Consider the following 23101-nt stretch of genomic DNA (forward strand, 5'->3'; position numbering starts at 1 on the left):
GTGAATGTCGGGGCAGACACTCGAAATAGTCATTGTGGAAATTATGGAGACTGCACTAGGCAGAGGGTTTAAAAAGATATTCAACAGAGCTCTGTATATAAAAAGGTAACAAAGTTTAATAAACACAGCTGTTGTACAAAATGCAGGCCACATATGACAAATGAAATAATGTCTTGCTTTCACAAATTCCCAAAACATATTTATAATAATGTACTCAACTAGCTTGTAAAAAACAAGAAGCACTAATCAGGCACTGGAAGAAAGCCGCCACTAGCTAGCGGGTTGGACTGTGCTGATTTGAGTTATCAACATCTGTAGCTCACACAGCTTGGAATCCAGCCATGGCGGACGTGGGGAAGCGGTGTTGGCATGGCCCTCAGTGAGAGCCCCCAGGGCCTTCAAAGCACTCTCGGCTGTCTGGATGCAGCGTCTGTACTCCTCCTCCGCGTTGGTCTCCTGCCGCGCTCTCTTTGAACAGGGCTGAGAGAGCGACACACGTGTCACATGATTACACAACACTCCAAGAAACATCTGTCCTTCTGTCTGACTTAACCACTTCAGCCCTATTCAATAAATGTAAAAAGAAATAGCCGATATTCAAGCTCACAAAGAGTTGCACCGCCACTAGCTAGCGGGTTGGACTGTGCTGATTTGAGTTATCAACATCCGAGTTATCAACATCCGAGTTATCAACATCCGAGTTATCAACATCCGAGTTATCAACATCCGACGTGTTGTCAGCTTGTAGAGATATAATTTTTTTTAATCTATTATATACCCAAAATAGAGACGCCAGGATTAAAGTGGTTAATTACTGGCTGTGATGGAATTCCCAGACAAAGTGACAAAATGTTGATCTGGATGAATACAGTATAATAAAAGTTTTAGGTCGTCACATTTTGTAGTTTTATTTTAAGCAATACAAAAGGAAATTTTTTATAGCATTATTAAAAGGGATAGTTCACCCAAACAATCTTTTCTTCTATCGATTAGTCACCCCATGGAGGCTTATATATTTTTAGTTTTTGTTGCATTCCTAAGCCAATAATTTGATGTCCAGCGGACCGGTAGGCAGCGGTTCCGGTAGGAGACACAAAGTAGACTCTTTGTGTCTCCTACCGGAGCCGCTGCCGGTCATCAAATTATTGGCTGAGGAATGCGACAAAAACATCCATGAATTAAAGTCTCCATGGGGTGACTAATCGATAGAAGAAAAAAAATCTTCTTTTTGGGGGTGAACTATCCCTTTAACAATTTAAGATGACTTGAACGCAATCAACAGAAACACAAGTCAGTATGTGGCTTATGACAAGAAAGTTGACGTTTGAATCTGTGTGAATTAAGTCATTAATGAACACACTCCTAAACCCTTAACAGTTACCAGTGAGGGAGGTGCTCTTGAACCTGGCACGTAACCCACAGTATAAGAACTGTTAGAACTCAGTAGCTCCCAGCTGTAAAAGTGTGATGTGATTGTGAACTACATTGATGTGATTGTGAACTACATGGATGTGAATCATGGGGGCTTCATTAACCCATTAAATCCGGGAACGCATCAGTGTTATTTTAAGATGTCTTTGGCTATTCAGATCTACAAGCTCGTAGTGCGGCACTGAGCTTGTAGATCTTGTAGATAAAATGGTGAAACTTTGTGAAAATCTTTGAATATATGTATTTTTTTAAAGCGATTTTTTTTTACTCAAATCTTTGCTTCTGGGGGGTTATTTATTTTTCAGAGATTTGCACAAATTTAGGATTTTTCAAAAATAATAATTTGATGACCGGCAGCGGTTCCGGTAGGAGACACAAAGAGTCTCCTTTGTGTCTCCTACCGGAACCGCTGCCTACCGGTCCGCTGGTCATCAAATTATTGGCTTAGGAATGCGACAAAAACAAAACAATATCCATGAATTCAAGTCTCCATGGGGTGACTAACAATAGAAAAAAAGTTATTTTTTGGGTGAACTATCCCATTAATGGATTAAAAGAGCATAAAAACATGACTCTGCCACTCACCTCCTCAGTGTCAGTGGAAGCAGGAACAGCGGAACTGCTTTCAGCACTTTTGTTATTACTCTCCAGCCACTCATTGTGTTGCTCAATAACTGGCGTCTCCAACCTCAGTCTCTCTCGCCGCGCCTCCACCACTTCCTGGCCATTTATGGTCTACGAGAAAAGTATTAATAAATGCAATTGTTCTATCGTTGTCTGTTACCCCATCAAAGATAGACAGATCATCCTAATAAAATGTGGCTGGCGCCGATTACCTTGCTTAGATAATTCACAACTTTGTTTTTGGTGTCCTCCACCGACAAGCTCTGGGAGATCACAGCTTCATGGTTTGTGATCTAGAACATCAGGGGAGCACATTCTTCAGTCCACCACCAATATATAGTTTTGGTAAATATATCTGTCAAGATATTTATCATTCCCCCCAGTCTTACCTCTGCAAACTGAGCGAAGGCCTCCAGGGTGTGATGGTACAGCAGCCAGGATGTCTCAGCTAGCAGGGCTCCAAACAGACTACTGAGCCTGGGCAAGGCCTGGTTCTGGGGGACAAAGTCATAAATAATAGCTAACTAGTAAATGACAATACTCTTCCACAAAAGGGAGCTTTGCCAGACAAGCTTTTTGACACCATATGAGATATCTGTCAAACGCCCATGCCTGGATGGATGGTGTTTCCCTAAACAAACACCATCCATACAGTTATGTATTGGTGGTGGCCGCATCATGCTGCGGGGAGGCTTTTACTCAACACAGACAGGGAATCTTTTTGGAACTGAAGGAAGAATGGATTGATCAAAATACTGGGAGCTATTGCAATACAACCTGCTTCAATCCTCTAAATTGCTACAAAACAGAAGCTGGGGAGAAACTTTTAAGCAGGACAGTGATCCAAAGCACAAGGCCAAAGCAAAACAGGAGTAACGACAAAAAGGTGAATGTACTGCCCTGGCCAAGTCAAAGTCCAGATCAAGAATCTGGCAGTTTGAAAAGATGCTTTCCATCCAACCAACCTGAACAACCTGGAGCAAAACTACCATGAATGGGGAAAAGTGCGTTGTTTAAATACAGTATCTTTAGTGATTGTCTCCGTTTACCTGGCTCTCATGAGAGATGAATATCTTCCCTAGAGAGGCCATAAACTCCAGGGCAGCCAGCACCACCTCATCAGGGCACTTCTGAGACACCAGTGCACTGACACACACCAAAGCCTGACACACACACACAAAGAAACACAAAACTGTAGCAGTCATTCTTATTTTTTTGGCATGTTAATATGACAAGTGTAAGAACAAGCATAGTGGCGTACCTGACATATGACTTGAGGTTCGATGCTTTTGACCAACATGGCAGATATGGACAGGAGCAGTCGCAGCGTGCACTGCAACACAGGGTGGGTTTCCACCTTAAGGCGTTGAGGGGTGAAGGGGACACTCATGATCAGTGTTAATTTTGACAGCAAATTCTGATTAGTCTTAGTCTTTTGAATAACACACCATTTAGTTTTAGTCCTATTTCAGTCTTCTGAAATTGTTTAGTCTTAGTGGACAAAATGAACACTGTTCATGATACAGACAAAGGGAGTTGTCATGTGCAGCACCTGTACATACAGTGGTATAAAGTAACTAAGTACATTAATTCAAGTACTGTACTTGAGTACATTTTTGAGGTATTTTTGAGTATTTCCAGTTTTCAGTACTTTTACTTAGGGTTAGGGTCCACTACATCTCAGAGGCAAATATTACACTTTTACTCCATTACAATTATTTGAAAACCTCAATTACTAGTTACTTTGTAGATTTTGATTACAAGTAAGACGCGCGAACGCTGGAAGCGAACGCAGCTCGAAAATATTGTGTATTTACGGACTTGTAATCCGTGTGTGTGTGTGTGTGTGTGTGTGTGTGTGTGTGTGTGTGTGTGTGTGTGTGTGTGTGTGTGTGTGTGTGTCAGGCTGTGTCTAAATTCCTGCACTCTGGCGCCCTCTACATAGGTAGTGCATGAACACAGAGACACACACGGAGACACACACCCACAACCCAAGCAGAGTTACATAGTAAGCTCCACTTGGTCGGAGGCCTCCTTCCGCGTTCGCAATTATTACAAAACATAAATTACCCACTTCAGCCCTACATACATTTTGGCCATTTGAAAATAGCCGATCTACAAGCTCACAATGTATCGCATCTGCTATTTTCAAAATATTTTTATACATTTGAAAACTTGTGAAATGGGACCTTCTGCATAATGAGTACCTTTACTTTTGTACTTTAAGTATATTTTGATACCAATACTTTTGTACTTTCTTACTGTCAATTTTGATTACCGGGACTTTTACTTGTAACAGTGTTTCTACATTGCAGTATTGATACTTTTACCTAAGTAAAAAGATTTGAGTATTTTTTCCACCACTATGTATGTGTTTTATGTTGATGTCTTCCGTTGTCTCTTACCTGGAAAGGACACATGCGTAACCAGAGCTGTGTGACTACCCTCAGTGCGGACAACACACACTGCTCCTCAGGAGGCGATTCACCTCGGGCCACCACTAAGAGGAGCGACAGCACCCCATTCTGGACACAGGAGGGAGATCATAATCACACACACACACACACACACACACACACACACCTTACATTCTAATGTTTCATGGAAATTATTGGTTTTATTTATTTGCAGATTATTTTCTCCAGTCCTTGGCTTTCTCCAAAATCACATACTAGTATGCTGATAGTGACCAACTTCCAAGTCTTTAATGCAATATCAATAACAGGCTCAGCTGATAGCCAGACGGTATGGACCGTCAACTGAGCCATCTCTTTTGTGAAAAGAACAATGACAGGGGTGGATGATAGGTCTACAGCCTACATTTGCATAATACGTATCAAGACTATGAAGTGCAATAATTTGCCCACACTTTTCCAGAATATTTGTCAATTTCTCAAACTATTAAGACCTACAAAACTTGTCAATTTATTTTTTGCTATTGTGTCACTCACTCTGAGAGCAACACTCTCACCAGAGAACTGTATGAAAACTTCTTGTGTATAACTCTTGGCATGGTTTTAATCTACTTGAAGTGCCAGAGGTGGGGGGGGGGGCTTCCCAGCAATTCAAGATCGAGGCGCCCGCTGGCCTAGCGGTCCAGGCGCATACCACATTGGCTCTGATTCCTGACGGCGTGTTGCAGGTTCGTGTGCCATTCCTGACGACCTTTGCTGCGTGTCACTCCCTGTCTCTCTTTCCTGTCATTCTCTACTGTGATATCAATGAAGGCAGAAAAGCCACAACAAAAAAAAATCTAGAAAAAAAGAAATTCAAGATCAGGTCAACCACAGGACAATAAACTACCCTCATCAGTCACATTCCTTTGATTGTATGTCGTATTTGACCTGAATAACCATCCACACCCCTCTGGGCCGGCCTAACATTTTTACCGCCGAGCCAAAGAAATTCTGGTGAAAATGATGCAATGCACGTAAGGCTCAGGAATGTTTTTAATACATAAAAATAGCGCCCATATTACAGTAAAGGCATCTGCTATATTCATTTTTGTAATTATGTAGCCTATAGGATTATATCCCCAAAATATTTGAGGTATTCATATTATTTGCGCAATTGAGTTTGACGAGAAGCGCAGAGTGGTAACCGTTCCTCGCCCCCATTTGTTTCGCGGACGAAAGTTACAAAAGTTACAAAACTACGACGCAGTTTATCTGTTGTTGACTCCTGGTGTTTGCAACGTGATCCATCCAACGTTACCATGCTTACTTTCGCCAAGCAACAATAACGGAACATAATTAGGCTTATTCGACTAAAGAGCAGGGAACTGGCTGATGTGATGGATATAATCCCCCCCCAGGAATTGTGTGGAGAATGTGAGTGGAAATTGTCAATGTATGTTGCAATGTCAGCTGTCTTTAACGTACCTGTAACTCTAGCATTAGCCAAACCGAACCCAATAATAGTAACGTTAGCCTTGCTTGTAGCAGCTTGTAGCAACCATAGAGTAATAGGTAGCAACACACAACGCAGCGTGCGGCACGCATGCGTGTGGGGGGTGGGGTAGTGCATTACTGTTCTAACCTGGTGTTTAGACATTGGACATTGGTTCTGACTATAACCAAGTGTTGTCTTGTTAGGATGTTATGGGATCAGTGTGGTAATGGTTCTATACCAGGGGTCTTCAACGTTTTTCAGGGCAAGGACCCTTTAGCTGTCAGAGAGATGAAGTAGGGACCCCCCCCCCCCTACATATTGTATAACGTATTGCAGATTAAACTTTTTCATAGATTTCATAGATAGCTTCATAGACTTATTTGACAGCGCTATCATCAGTGTTGTGTAAATTCATGATGTTTGTTTGTTTGTTTACACATTATATTTTCTATTAACACATCGGGTGCCAAACACGGTCTGAACCGTGTTTGCGCAGAGTAGCGGTCCGGTGCCGAACACGGTCCAGACCGTGAAATATGTCTTTTTGTTTTTTTCGTTTTTCTCCACACGGGCGGGGCTAGAGCAGCTCTGGGAGTACCCATTGTGATCTTGAGAAGGATAGGCCAGATAGATCACCGGAAAAACAAAAACATGGCTGCCATCCACTTCCTGTCTATTTCCTTCTTTAAAACACCTATATCTCCGAATCTGTTTCCGGTGGGGAAAACCGTTCATGCGCGATGCGCGATCCCCCCCCATTGTAACTCGCGAGTGAAATGTTATCGTTCCAGGCTGTAGCCAGGGTCATCGCGCAACATGAATGGATGTTTTTTTTTACATGGATTTGCTCCTCGTGGAGTCTAGAGCTTTAAACAGCAAAGCGCAGTCAATGGGGAGAATGCTGGCACCCAACGTAAGTTGTTATGAAAAAATGCTGGCACCCAATGTGTTAATATGTTGATTTTCAGAAATGTACCACTTAAACCCTCAACTTAGTACTTAGTAAACTTGACCATTGGCTCTGTACTTGGTTCACTCTTTTTTCCCCTGTACACCAAATCTCTTTGCTGAAAATAGGGAGCTTGTAGATCTGATATTTTCGGCAAATGTTCCCCTCAGAATAAGGATGCTAGGATTCAAGTGGTTAATGTAAAATAAAATAAATCCTATCACACAAACATTTGGTGGCCCTCCTATTGTAAATCTAAGGACCACCTAGGGGTCCCGGACCCCCTGTTGAAGACCCATGTTCTATAACCAGGTGTTGGCTGTGTACTGGGATCAGTGTGGGTTGGTTCATATTATAACCAGGTGTTGTGTTGTCAGGCTGTACTGGGATCAGTTGGTAGAACTGGACATTGGTTCTATAACCAGGTGTTTAGTGTTGGGTTGTACTGGGATCAGTGTGCCAAGTTTGCATGGAATGGAGTAGACTAAAAGATGTATCATTGACTAAAACTAGACTAAAATGTAAACCATTTTTGTTGACTGAAACTGAACTAAATACTTAATGTTTTGTTAGACTAAGATAAAGACTAAAATGCTCGACTTTTAGTCCACTAAAACTAAATAAAAACAAGATGAGGTTGACTAATATGATTGAAACTGGACTTAAATTTAAAAACACTGGTACAAAGATAAACACAACGTTGAATAAATGTGACTAACAATAGCATAAGGTAGTTGTGTTTTCCATCATCACACCAACTCGTTAATATTTTGAGGGGGAAAAATATAATTAATTCATGAATTAATTCCTAAAAAAGAAATCCTAAAAAAAAAATTGCACAATCATTAAAAAAAATAGGCTATTTTCGGCATGGTGTAGAGGGAAAAGTGATGGTTTAAGTGATGGTTTTTATGGTTAAATGTAATGTAAATGAAAATACACGTTAACATGAATCCAACATACACTAATGATAGTGCTGTCAAACAAGTCTATGAAGCTAAATCTATGAAATCTATGAAAAAGTTTAATCTGCAACACAGTTTTATACAATATCTAGTGGGGGTCCAACCATGCTTCAGCCTTCTCTCAACCAAGGGGTCCTTGGCCTGAAAAATGTTGAAGACCCCTGCTCTATTCTATTTCATGCTGAAGGTTTTCCTGGCCTCAAGTGTCACTGTCCACCACCATCAATATTCCGGGGTCTCCCTCACCACTTTCTCCAGCTGTCCCAGTTTGTGTCCCCCGCCCTGCCAGTCATTCAGGACTTGCTGTGTTAGAGCGATTATGTCCGTCTCAACGCGGAGGCGAACATCGTGTGAGAGGGCTCTGAGGAGGACATGACGCCACACTGCCAGGTTCTCCATCTGAGAGGAAGGGAAGCGCTCCACCAACTCCATCTAGATTAAGAAGCAGAAACACACCTAAGGGAAATGGCCAGGAATGTTGTTCACACTATTTATTACCATGTTATCATTCATAACGTCATCTCTGATCAGTCTACACAGTAACTTGATAATCGTCATGACGCGCACACCCACACACATGCAACACAATTCAACTTTCCCTTTCCATTTAAGATTTAAAATAGGTTTCTATACTGGTTCTCATCCTAAAACAGCACAAGGAAACAGTTTGATCTCATTATGAAATGAGTAATATCCACATCCTGAACCTTGGATCTTAAAACTGTTATCTTGACCTTAACTCTGAGGAAAAGGTTGAAGGGTCGTTAACTCTGAGGAAAAGGGTTGAAGGAAGGGGTTAAGTGTGAGAAAACGGACTTCCCAGTGGTGTCACTGACCTGGTGGTTGGGGGTCATGAGGAACACCAGCCGTCTGAGCAGCAGGCCCAGGTGGGCCTCCTGGTAACAGCCCTCGCCACACACTTTCACCTGGAGCAGGAGAGAGAAGCAGGCCAACGGTGAGGAGCTGAGACAATGTGGAGACCCAGGAGGAGAGAGGAAGAGGAGGGGTGAAGAGCCATGGGGTTTCAGCGTATTCTTATTATGGACAGGTGTCCGTGTCCCCTTCAGGTTCAATAACACCAATTGTCACCTCTGTTGGGGTGCCACAAAGGACAGAGTGAGCCACCCACTAACCCCTCACTCCCCATAGTGGAGGATTAAGGGATTTAGAATTCCTACTGTATTTAGTGTGTGCATACAGTAGGAAAAGATCATAGACAGGAAGTAATATGGAAAGTTGTCAGTTTCACTTAATTATAATAGGTTCACTTGGTCTATAATTATAAAAAGTTGAGTTGGTCTATATCAGAAGTGGTCGGTATTGAAAATATATATTAAAAAGTCAAATATATTAGAAATGACTGAGATTTTAATTAATTATATACTTTATCTTTGTACCTTGACTACCTTCCCTTTGGGCTTTACATTTTTTCACACACACACACACACACACACACACACACACACACACACACACGGTATCCACCCACCAGATTGGCGATGAGGACAGTGTGGTGCAGACAAAGTTCAGCTGTCCCGTACCTGAGGACAAAGAGTATATGATCAGCAGAGAATTAAGGTTTACACAGCCAGACTTGGGTCAAACATTTTCTTTATTTAAGCATGTATGTAGCAGACAGTTTTATCCCGAGTGACTTACGTTTGCTAGCTATCAGTGTAATTGGTCATGGAATTACAGGATATGCAACAATGTAACAAGTAAGAAACAAAACTAGTATCTATCCAAATAGTTTCTTCCGAAGGAAGAGTAGACGCAAATATACTTGTACTGTAGGTGCCCGACAGGATGAGAATGATTGAATTCTGTGGAACTGGCTACGTTTGAGGAGGTAGTCTGGAATGGAGAGGAGTCTGAGCAGGTGGGTTTTCAGATAGCGGAAAAAGATAAGGAGTGACTCAGCAGACCTGCTTTAGAATTTCCCATATGCCAGATTCTTAGGAATCGCCTGTGTCCTGTGCCATGCACTCAGCGCCAGATGGTTTAGACAATCACAGGAAATAGTTCAGTCTATTAAGTAAACTCTAGCAACTGGATTAAACTAACATTTACTCCAGGTATGTTTACGAGTACGGTAATAGTAAACACATAACTGTTTCCCAGAATAAAGAATATAAATAATAATAATAAATAAGTGAATAAATACAATGCAGGGCTATAAACTCTTTTATAAAGGTTTTTTTAATAATTAAGTGAGAAAGAGAGTGAGACAATAACATGGAAGTTACAAGCTTCAATAAGAGTGGAATCATGAACAAAGAAATACAAATTGTAATAATTAAAATTACAATAAAGGGATGTCCTATAAAAGTATGTTTTAAGAAGAATTGTTAGCCTAGCGTGAATGAAAAACACTCTTGATTGTTGTTTCTTGATGTATAAATGATTAACCCAGTGTATATAAGATTTTACACTTTATACTTGCATAATGTGGATATTTGATATTGTTGCATATTTATAGCTTTTATCACATGCACATCACGGTGAGCTAAGATTTGAAATGATTATGGATCTCACTTTAAAGCTGTTACAGCTATAACAGGTCATTATGACAAATACTGTACATATTCCTTGAAAATGCTGAGTATAACACAATAAAATTGAAAGATAATAATCATTATGGCATTCTTTCCAGGAAGACAAAAATAGCAATACAAGTCACAGATGATGGCACCCTATACGCCACATAGGCTACAATAAATACAATACATCCTTCCATATAAAACGGAAAGGAAGGCGAACGGAAATATCCATCTATACAAATGTATACTTACTGTAAACACTTACTGTACCTACATGCATAGGCTACTTACAGACATACTTACACTCATTCCCAGTTCCCACATATTACATCCATAAATGTAAACATTTACAATTTATAGTTAATGTAGCCTATAGTGAATGGTAAATGCTGTATTTACATAGCTCCCTTATCCAAAGCGCTTGAGCATTACATTCAAACTTTCACACACAACGGGGGACGGCGGTGGAAACCATGCAAGGAACCAAACTGCTCATAAGGAGAAGTTAGGGGTTCAGTGTCTCGCTAAGGACACTTCGTCACTAACTCAGGGGGAGCCGGGGATCAAAATAGGAACCCGATTCCCAAGCGGTTGCTCTGCCACCTGAGCCACTACCGCCATTATATAGTCTACTGATGCTTTATAGGTGAGTCCTGTATATCCTATTTGACGGTAGTTTAGTGATAATTCTGCAATGATGGGTTGTTGCTGCAACCGCAAATTCCTCATACAAATACTTGGCAATAAAGTGGCAATAAATCTCACCGTGCCATGAAGCACCAAATGTCTGTTGCCAGGAGGGCCGTCTGAGTGTCAGCCTGCAGCAGCGTCTGCACCAAACAGCGCTCCTGTGAAGGGGGAGGCAGGGACAGAGGAAGGCAGTCTGGGAATGTTATCAGAAAATATTATAAGCAACAGCCCATTATGAAAGGCAGGAAATCTGAAGAAAGAAAAACAACAGCAGAATCTATGAGACACAGAATGGCTTGAAAGAATACAACCACTTAAAAACAACACAACAAATTACTACTCCACAATGTCATTAGTCAAGTTACAGGAATCTCCTTAAGTCATATTTCATACTTGGAACGACTGATGTCGTGCAGCAGAAATAGCCAATCTACAAGCTTTGTCATGTGATCCGTTGTGAGCTTGTAGATCTGCCATTTCTTTCTGAGCTTTTCTAATGGTATAAAGGATAGCACATCTTTGACCCAACTCATGAATGATGGGGATTGATGTATTGTTTTTTACGGTAGTTACTCACTTTGCACTTTAAATCGGTGTAATTCAAATTAAGGCTAAGAAGAGGTACCAAAACTCAACATGGAGTGGAAGAAATTCAGCATCCGTGCACTTATGCTTGCGTGCCTGGTGGGTTCCTAGCGTAAGACACAAGGAGGTGGTGTGTCAATGCACCTTAAATCATGTTCCCATGACTCCTCATGAGCTCCAAATTTAGGTCCCACTCCCAGACTGACTTTGTTTTGTCCAAGAGAGTGGTTAACAATCTTAAATAGAACACAATCATGTTAACCAAAACACACCAATATCTCCTCACATAATTAGGTCCCACTCCCAGACTGACTTTGATTTGTCCAAGAGAGTGGTTAACAATCTTAAATAGAACACACCCATGTTACCCAAAACACACCAATATCTCCTCACATAATTGTTCCACCATAGATAAAAACAAAGTGTTTTGTCCTCACCAGTGTGGGGAAAAAAGCTGGGGGCAGGGCGGCTACACTGGCACAGAGCTGCACACAGACATGGTGGTGCAGGGTGACTGTACCCTGGGCCTGACCTTTCATCATGACCCCTAGTAACATCACGGGTACTCGTCGCTCAATGCAACATCGTTGAAAACTCTTGAGCACAGCCTGGAAGAGTGGGAGCCTTGGGAATAAAAGAGATACAGTTTGTGGTCTGGTTATCATTTCCAAAAAGCTGCTGTTCCTGAGGTAATTCTGAAGATTTACGATAAAAAAAAAAACTAGTGAAACTAGCTTTAAATGTAGCCTGCTGCAACCCTCCTGATTTCGTGTATAAAGGGGCGTGTGTATAGAGCCGGCGAGAGACGGCGCCTGATCCCATTGGTTCACCGATCTGTCCGTCAACCCCCGCCCCGTTAACACAACATTACGAGCGACGCCCACTGCACTCTGGTTGGTTGGGAAATGAAACACTTCCTCATACCCAGTACAGGCTATAGTTGGGCCAGGCTTTTATTTTTTAGCAAAACTAAGCAATAAAAGCCTGGAGATCGAGGCTACTTTAAATGCAAATTTTAAAAACATAAGTTAATAACTACTGTATAAGGCACAATCTATTACAACTTTCTACACTCTCTCTTAACTCACTACATAATTGTCTATATTAAACATTTGGATTTGTACAGGGTATATTATACTTTTCCAAAGTACAGTATATTACACCATTTCCAGGCCTATTCGGTATATAATTCACAGATAATTTACGTAATAATGAGGCTCTTACACATGTGTGCTACCAATCCCCCAAGACAGACTCGAGCGAAGGTGTCACATGACAAAAAGAACGGATCTACAAGCTAACAACGTATCACAATTCACAATGCAACATGTTGTCAGCTTGTAGATCAATTATTTTTTTGTCAGGCAACGTCCTGTACACATTAGGCCACAGGTATTTCACATAATGTTAGACAGGTTTTTTTATGCACAAAATCAATAGCCAAGAACAATGTACATCCAAACATTTTACAAAGCATTTGATTAATTTCAAACCTTTACCAGGCCTGGAAAACAGTTTGTCTAATTTCAAAATATTAACAGAGAGAGCTCTGTTTGTAAGACTTCCTCAGACTTGTATTTCATTCCCTTACAATTCCCCTAATGTGCTGCTTTTCTGATAACCACTAAGCTGGACTGACTCACCCTGCCCAGACCAGCATGCCAGGGTCTGGCCAGCTGGTCTCTTTCAAAACGAAACCCAAAAATTCCAAAATGGTGTTATCCTAAAAGGAGGTTAAGCCAGACATTCTAGTGCTATGACGCCGGGGTCATTACCTGGGAGTATCCTCTGAGAATTGGCTGCCCTCGTGCCAGAGATGCATCACCTCCTCTGGCTGGGGAGCCAGCTGGGATAGGACACTAGCCAGCAGAAGACAATGGGGAAGCTCAAACTCAGGACCAAACCCTGTATTTAAACATAAAAAGGCAATGGTCAGGCAAATCGGAAGGTATTGTATCATTGCTCCTCCTGCTACTACCACCACCACCACTGGAACTAGCGTGTGAATATAATGTATGGTTGGCAGTCAGCCACTCGCACTTGTGAGCCAGCACTGCGATAACAGATTTCCTTATAACAGATTTCCTTTTAATGGAAAATTTGCATCATTGCAGCAGCAGTGAAAGTCACATGGGTCGCATTCAAGCGACACATTTATTGGGTATAATACCAGACTGCCAGAGTTGTTGGACTGCATTGTGCCCCCGTTTCTGACATCAAAGGCCCGCAGTCGGAAACCTTATTTCCGTTGTTTGTGTTGTTTTACCTAACAGATGCATAAACAGTGGCACTGGAGGTAGGTTCATGTCACAATATTCCATCTCAGAAGGGAAGCAGAGCCATCATCCATGGCATCCTACATGAACAAGAGGTAAGCTGAGGACAAGCCCTCCTACGCAGCAAAAAAAGAGAGAAAATGGGACTCGGCCAGCAGAAGACAGGCCTCTAGTTTGAGGGCAGTAAACTGGTGCACTCGGTCGATAACTACCAGCACAGTGTTTTCTTTGAGTTCCACGCAGACACTAACAAAAATATCCTGTCAGCGATGAGACTCCCAACTACTGTGAGTCACTGTTTTGTTTTATTTTTTTCACATCACATTTACAGGAGCACTGGTATCTGTTTTTTTTAAAGCCATTTCGGGAATACTCCTCCCTTATATTTGTTCTATGTTGAATCAGAACCCTAGTCCCTACCAGACCCGCTCGAGTGACTTCCTGATGCTCAAAGTTCCTCATGCTCAGACAGAGATAGGCAAGGCAGCATTCTCTCTGTCAGTGCTCCATCTGCTTGGAATGGACTCAGTCCAGAACACTTAAAATCTGTTAATTTTCTTCTATGGGTCAATTCAGGGCAATGATTTCCAACACTATTGTTCAAGATTGTAACGGCTTTGTTAAATATTTTGGTTTATCTGTTTTAGTTTTAAGTATTTTAACTTTTGAGTATTTTCGGTCTTCTGTTGAGTATTGTGTTGTATCTCGGCTACATTGAAAATGAGGGCCTGCCCCTCAATCGTACCAGGTTGAAATAAAGGTTATGATAATGATGATGATGATGATGATGATGATGATGATGATGATTAGGTGTAAAGAAGTGGGTCAAATATTGTATTCCCATGCATGTGGATAGATTTTTCAAAGTACTGAAGAAGATAGGTAGTCAGTCTAGTCATTCTAGGTTGCTGGAAATGGGGACGTAACATACAGGTTGTGTTGATGTACAGTACATTGGCCACCGAAATCCATGATGTTCTGCACCTCTGTGCCTGGTAATTAGTGACAGGTCTACCAATTATTTGGTGTGTGTGTCAAAATTCCAAACTCAATTCAATAAAATCTCATTAACCCATTAAGACCCGAGGACGATTCTACAAATGTCTTCTAAATGTTACGTTTTCTGAAAAAAAGTATGTTGCCATGTTGCCAGTGGCTCTCAAACCTTTTCATGTCAACGACCCCCAAAATTATATGTATTTGGCCACCAACCCCCCGCCCCCCCCCCCCCCATCTCAAAATATTTTGTTCCAGGAACCCCCAGAAGCAAAGATTTGAGTAAAAAACTAGAAAAAGTGCTCCTCGGAGCACAGGTCTCCGCCAGGTCAGGTACGTTATTGTGGCCAATAATAATAATAGGCCAATGTGAAAAGGGTGCCATTTATTCTTAGGTCTTTCACGGCAATCAGACACTGCATTCATGATTTGAGGCATTTTGTTCCAAAAATGTGTTTTGCTAAATTAGACCTGCTGGTGGCGCTATAACAGGCCAATGTGAAAAGGGTGGCATTTCTTCCTTGGCCTAGTGGGAATGTGCGTGTGAAAATTCACGGAAATCGCAAGCTGCGTGCATAGTTTGAGGCTTTTTGTTCAAAACGGACCAATCCTGCAAACTTTGGAAGCCAACCATAGGCAATGAGGATGGAATATGGGAAATCGGACAGATTTGTGTTGATCACATGACTATAGAGATACTGTGAACCGATTTGCATGACGTTTGGATAAAATCTGTAGGAGTAATGTTAAAAAAAAAGGGTTTTGCACAAATCGGCCTCCTGGTGGCGCTATAACAGGCCCATGTGAAAATTGGGGTAGAGGTTCTGAATTGGCATCAGGGAGTGTGTGTGCACAGTTTCGGAGCGACCGGGCCAACGGTGCCAGAGATTAGCTGCTAACACACAGACAGGACACACGGACGGACGGACGGACGGACAGGGGCGAAAACATACTCTCTCGCCATGCCTTTCGGCCTGGCGGAGACAAAAATGCACACATTTTGACAATTTTTCAAAAATAGCAGATACAAGCTCATAGCGTGGCACGAAGTGAAGCGCTATGAGCTTGTAGATCTGCTATTTTTGAATAGCCAAAGTATAAAATAATGGTTAAAGTGGTTCAAATCTAAAGTGACACAGATGCTTTCCCTGTTTTAATGGGTTAAATGCAGATTTAGCTGTGTACTCACGCTGGTCAAGTTGGAGGACAACCTCTGCAAAGGGCCGTAGTGGAAGAAGCTGGGAGAGTAAAGCCTCCATGGGAACCAGGGCAGCCACGTTCAGCTCCTCAGACAGAGGGGAGGGAATTGCCAGGGCACAGAGGCTCGGAGGAAACTTACTGAGTGGGAGAAAACAAAATACTGTATGTTCACCTGTTTGTATTTTTGTAACAATTTGAGAATTGCTCTTAAATGTTGCTCTTACTATTTTTTGGTTAAAATAAGTAAGTAAATAGCTCTATTTTTTAAAGTAACAAGGGTCTCCCTGTCAATGAAGCGCTTTAGTAAACATAAAATGCATTTTCAGGTTGCGATATCAATTTCATCCAATCAGGAGAGATAACACACAGGATAAACAAGTGAAACTGAAAGTGATGACACAAACAATAAGCAGACAATGTTCAAACTGAAACACAAATTTAAGCTGATAAATGGGTACTCTGTCCTGACTGGACAAAATTGGCAAACCACCTGAAAATGTATTTGTTTTGTCATGAAAAAACATTTTGCTTTAACTACCTTTAATGAGTACATTAATATTATACATATATATAAACACACATATACACACACACCTGTATATTATCCCCAACATTCATTGTTGCAATATTATCCAACCGAAGGCTGGCATATCAAACCAAGCTGTAAACGAGGATTGATGCAGCCATGCCTGAGGTAGGACAACCCTCTCTCTCTCTCTATGTGCTGCGTGCGTGTGTGCGTGCGTGCGTCTCTTCTCATGTAAAGAATATGAAAAAAGGTAGGATATGCACATCTCCACAGTTCTTTAAACACGGTTCTGGACTGAAAAATAACCCAAGTGAAGAAAAAGGGAATGTCCACACACGATACACTGTTCTCCTGTCTTTGTATTTATATAACCAACAACAACGAACAACGTTCATTATTGTTGAAGGCAAAACGTTATTCATTATTGTTGAGAGCAGAATATCGTGTGCGGACATTCACTTTATCTCATCTAATGTAAGCCTGTTGCCCTCCACTGTCAATGGTCAGGCAGGAAGGATATGACCACTGCTGGAAAACCCTGTAGTAAACAGGCGCCTCTGCTACTGTGACCCACCTAAAAACACTGGTTCCCTTATAGTCCCCCATTAAATACACATTCAGAGTGTGTGTGTGTGTGTGTGTGTGTGTGTGTGTGTGTGTGTGCATATATATATATATATATATATATATATATGTATGTATGTACATGTGTATATAATAGGCTGTAAATTAAAATGATAAATAATAATGTGTACTGTAATAGTAACTGTGTATCTTAATAATGCTCAGTATTTAATGACCAACTGTATTTAATGTGGGTATAAATTGTTTTCGTTTTTGCCTCATAACAAAACTTTACCTGGTGATCTGGAGGTAGAGTTGGTGAAAGCGGGAACAATATTTTGTCAGAAAGGTTTTAAATTCCTGTTGAAGAGGCAGAGTGAAGACATTCACATTTGAATAGTTCCGATGTGTAATCAGAGTTGAAGGAAATAAAAAGCAGGGAAGAACTAATCCTGTACCTTTATGTAATGAACTAAAGTGTTGGCAAAGAATCTGCACATCTTTGTGGTTTTCTGGAACAGCTTGCATTCTGGGCTTTGTGCAGTGTCCTTTGAAAATTAAAAACAAACAAAAAAACAAAATCATCAACTCAATCAAAACTTATATTTTCTTCTTTTTTTAATGGCCACAGCATCTCTAGCATTATAATTCATATTGATGTGAAGAGAGTGGCAAACCTCTGCAGGCATACTAAGAGCTGAAATCCTGATAACATGTGGCCAAGTACTGAAAACTTGTGCAGACAAACTCTAGAGCATATTTCTGTGTATTTACACAAATCTCTACAATACTTACAAATATTTGTGACGTTTTATTGTGTCTGCTTTAACCTTTTGTATTACATGAGGAAACCTAAATTTGACTGAATAATAAATAGCCAGCATGATCTCTGTGGCGGTAGTATATCAAGCTTTTGGACATTTATAACAGGCAGGTCCTTAGGAGGGCTAAAGCTATATTGGATTGCCAGGACCATCCACACACAATTTGTGGCGGCTATTGCCCGCAAGCCTAAAGGACTAAAACACCCCATAGCCTCCTTCATCCTAACTTACAGTAAGGGCTATTGACACTGTATGCTTAATGGCAGCTAGATGGATTGGTACTGTACTTGGTATGAATTTCTATTTCCCTGCACGCTGCACATTTGCACATGCTTGAACTTCCATTTCCCTGTACTAGCTCGTAGCTCTGTGATTTACTGTGTGGATGTTGTCTATTTTTATGTGAGCCTGGCAGCAAAACAATTCTCTCCTTGTGGGATAATAGAGTTAACCTTAAACCTTGAAGATAACAGGACAACAAAACACAGCAGTATCAGCAAATCTTCACCTCTCCAAATCCCAACTTTATGCTTATTGCTTACAACCTCAAACCTCACTCATTGTGCTTCAAGAATAAACAGTATAACAAATGGGTCACATTTGACCTGAACAGGACATCAAAGATACAACATGACACAGAAATATCTACTATTGCGACACAGCCTGTGAGGGCGGGCTGAATATACAAACAACAACAACAACAAAGGGGTAGAGCCATCAACTGAATCAAATGTTTTTCTTTAGAAGCTAATGCTGAAAATAAAAGGATTTCCCTGCAGGGATCCCCCCAGGACCCCCCCCCCCCAAACTATTTTCTTGTACATATTTCTTATGTACAAGATTATGTAAGCTGATCGTATGACGTTCTGTATAGTAGTGTATATCTGTCTGTCTCTTATATGTCATCATTTGTGTGCGTGGGAACTCATTTTAAACAAGCTTAGTGCTTTTATGAGTTATCCAGTTTAGTAGACCTTGTATTGTGAATTGTACTTCCATGTACTGTTTTCTCATGTCTTAATAAATAAAGTACATCAATCAATCAATGTTCAACACACATTCAATCAGTATTCCTACCTGCAGACCAGCCTCTCTGATCTGTTCAGCCAGCTCCAGACAGCTGTGAAAGGATGCCAGCAGGTTGTCACACAGACTGTTGCTGATGTCACCATGACGTAGATGCTCCTCCACCAGCGACTGGTACCGTACACTCTGTCTGCACAGTGCACACATGAATGGTGAATGGTAAACGGACTGCATTTATATAGCACCTTTCTAGTCTTTCCAACCATTCAAAGCATTTTACAATGTACTTCACATTGACCCATTCACACACACACCGTTAATTATAATGCGGTACACATTCACAAACCAAAAGCAGAGGTAACCATGCGGTGAGAGCAGGGGATCAAACCGGACAGCTCCCAGACGTCTGCTCTACCTCCAGAGCCGCTGCCGAACTGATCATTAAGATTTAATTGATGAATAAAACCCTCTCCCAGTCTATGCATTGTGTATAACGAAAGCAAATGTCACTGGCATGGGACACAGAGAGTGCCAAGATCACTGACAGTGACAGCACTACTAACTTGATAATGAATTTCCATGTGTTGGCATGAAGTGCTATGTCCAGGTCAGAGATGACAGAGCAGATATCCAGCAGGCTGTGAATCGCTGAGGAAAAGAACACAAGTGTATTTGATGAAACAACAAGTGATATTGTGGTATAGGCATACAAATAAATACTGCTGTTGAAAATGTTATCACAAGCATGGAGGTTTATCCACCCTGTGAGTGAGCATTATATGCATGTGCACCCACATGTGCACAGGCACATCTACACATACACACACCTGTGACAACATCAGACACCTCCTCCTCTGAGGCATTGATATCCAAGGAAATCTTGTCCAGCAGCTCCATGAGACCTTTGTGTAGGGAGTATGCCTCCTTGAAGAGACCCTGAAGCATGTCTGCCACCAGCGACAGACGGCCACAATACATCACCTCACTCTCCTGGAGGAAAGGATGACACATGTGGAATGGGACTAGTTGTTATGTTGTTTCAAATAAGAGTGAAAAACATAATATAATCCATCATAACTTTAAGCAATGAGCTTAAGTGTTGATAAAAGGGCCTTGTTGAGGGCATTAAAAACATAGAGGATGTTTCAGTAAGGTACAATTTAAGTTGGAATAACATCCATTTCACCAGTAAATGCATGAATGGAAATGTTTAACATTTATTAGACTTTTGGGAGGACTTTTAAGAACAGGTTCACAGCTGATGTTTTTATGCTTTTTCAACCCAGTACCAGTTTTAAGCTGTGCGTATTACAAGACTTTATTTTGTGAACTAAATCATTTACCTTGCAGTGCTGGAAGGTATCCCTTAGGACTTTAAGGATACAAGAGGGTAAAGTGCGAATAGTATCCAAATCAGGAATTCTCTCGAACGTGCCCACATGACGCACACATGCAGACATCGCCTCTATTATCTGCACCATTGCCTGGAACATACAGAAATAACCAATAAAAAAATGCTCTTATAGAAAAAAAAACACTCGTTTCACACAGCAAAGCCTAGTTTATGCTCCGTCAGGCAATGGTGTTGCGCACCGAGAACGGTTGAGGATAGTTGACCTATAACCTCACAATGTGTCGCATCCGCAACACATTGTGAGCTTGCGGGTCGGTTATTCTCGGCGCACGACACGATTGTGTGACTAAGTATGAATCGAGGCTGGTTAGGTTTTACAACACATGAAAGATTTAAGGTGTGACCTGGTGAAGGTTCTCTAGTCTAAGACGGAAACATTAAATTTGAACTTTGCATTCATGTGTTTTAGACCAAAGCGATGAGTTCCAAATTTACGCCCAGCTGCTCACTACAGACTCGTAAATAGAACAAAACAAAGTAATGAAACCACCTGTAGAATGTTCCTCAGCGTGGCACGCAGTGCTGTGTTCTGACTGGAAAGCTCTCCAACCTGGTTTGAGATTTCCTTCAATAGGGTATCAAACATCTCGACGGCCTGCATACGATACACACATTGGTCATAATCTCAATTATTTAACCACACTGAATGATGGTTACATTGCTATTTATTCCCAAACGAGTACAACGAATGAGAAACTGATGTTCGTCACCTTAGGTAAGACCTTGGAGAAACAGGCCTCCTCCAGCTCTTGGAGACCAATATGAGGGAGGAACATATCTGTGATAACCTTTAGTATACCTGTAGAGACAGTTAGGGCTGTCACCATTACAACATTTAAGTTGACGATTAATTGTCATACAAATAATTGCAATTGACGATTTGGTTTTTAGGCATTGAACATTGGAACATGAATACAAATGTAATTTCTGTTTGCCTGTTAGGCTTCGTAATGAAAAATTGCGCAGGGCAGATATGACAAATAACTTACCGGTAAGTATACAAAGAAATTACTGACATATTCAATAATGTTATACTAAAATGTAAAAAAAAGCGGAAATGGCTGATCTACAAGCTTACAACGCGTCACGAAGTGACGCGTTGTAAGCTTGTAGAAGCTATTTCTGCTATTTTTGGAAAATGTCTGAGAATGTCTGAATATTTTTCAACATAGAACCGATTATGACGATTATGCAAAGTAATTGCGATTATCTCAAATAATTGTGAATAGACGATTATGTAATAATTGTGACAGGCCTAGAGACAGTTATGAATTAAGCATCTCAACTGAAAGCGACCAAGTTTCCATTGGTTTTACTGACGTGGTCGCAAAACAAGAGCTCCGAGTGTGTAATGAACTGACTTACGTATATGTTCCTCCCAGCTCTCAGATTTATGATGCAGCGAGTACCAACAGCTAAGGAACACAATTATTATATTTCAACAGTTAAAATTGTATATCATTCCAGGTAAATTACAGCGGTTATAAATCTGCTGATATTTACACGACTTTATCAGGCAAGTTGTTGCTATTCACTTTCAAGCTGCAATCCAGAATGAATAGAAATGTATATAAGGAGTATGTTAATACAATATAACTGCTGCATCTATAGTCGCAAGCAACTCAGAGGGTGTTTGCATTGTACTGCAGCCTTTAAGTCACACTTCCATCAATACACAGCCAGCCCACTTCAAGAGATAAACGCACCAATATTGCACCGCTATGGACAGCTTGGGTCATCCATACTCTTTGGTTTAAAAAAAATCCACAGTTCTCATATTATGAGCAACTTTCAATTCAACAAGGAATTGCGACTTAGAGGACAATGCAAACACTGTCAGTGAGAGTCACTTCACTTGCAGCTAGTATATCTGCAGAGGTTGAGGGTGGTCTGGTCTCCCAACTCTTACAGTCATACTGCCTGAAGCTTATAAAAGGGCAAAAGCTCCCCTGGCCAAAAATGGATTTCAGGGTTTGGAAGAGCAGCAGAAGTTTGGGCTCCAGCCTCCCACACTTCAACAACTTGTTTCCCCCCCCCCCAATATTTGGTTTTGTTGTGGTGGATGGTGAAGTGTATAATGTATATTCCTGGTGTCAAGTATGTCAGCACTTTAAAGGATATAGTAAGTTTGGGCAGCACAGATGTCAGTTCTTGGCGACAGGTGTCCTGACTCCACTGGACCACCTCCTCCAACAGAGTGGTCTGCGACATCTCGACACTCACAGATGGTCTACAACCTGCTGGGTCAGCAACCTGTTTGACATGAAGTGCCATGTTTTCATTTTCTTGATAGTCAGTGTGCCACATCAACATTAAGTTTAAGTACGACACCACATGACAATTAAATATTACCAACTTATTCTGACTGTCCATATACATAACAACCTTAACCGTTTTTTCTTCTTTAGAAATATTTTCTTTCACATCAGGTTGCAATGATCACTAGACTCACTATACTAGACAATAACCCACCTATCTCCCAGACTCCCTCCCAAGTCAGAGTTAGTTAGAAGTTTGAATGAATGTAGAATTATGTGCAGGATGTAATTTGTATATCGATGTGAGGGGACCTAATTTAACTGACTAAACCTTTATTG

The 23101-nt window shown here is 41.1% G+C and overlaps 1 protein-coding gene across 1 annotated transcript; it reads right to left on the reverse strand.

Annotated features, from left to right (window-relative positions):
* Positions 1-92: 92 nt before the first annotated feature.
* firrm (fignl1 interacting regulator of recombination and mitosis) lies at positions 93-21903 on the reverse strand. The gene is made up of 23 exons (XM_080431950.1): positions 21870-21903; positions 21215-21303; positions 20995-21099; positions 20434-20574; positions 19918-20080; positions 19654-19738; positions 19142-19280; positions 17699-17788; positions 17536-17600; positions 16137-16285; positions 13451-13580; positions 12113-12299; positions 11166-11248; positions 9350-9401; positions 8697-8786; positions 8107-8292; positions 4461-4580; positions 3317-3412; positions 3105-3218; positions 2445-2549; positions 2268-2348; positions 2017-2166; positions 93-480 (listed from the first exon to the last, which is right to left on the reverse strand). The coding sequence occupies exons 2-23, from the start codon at positions 21278-21280 to the stop codon at positions 271-273; spliced, it is 2607 nt and encodes an 868-aa protein (XP_080288076.1). The 5' UTR covers positions 21281-21303; positions 21870-21903; the 3' UTR covers positions 93-270.
* Positions 21904-23101: the final 1198 nt, after the last annotated feature.

This window comes from Gymnoscopelus braueri (genome assembly GCF_963280865.1).
Source record: "Gymnoscopelus braueri genome assembly, chromosome: 6".
Lineage (NCBI taxonomy): Eukaryota > Metazoa > Chordata > Actinopteri > Myctophiformes > Myctophidae > Gymnoscopelus > Gymnoscopelus braueri.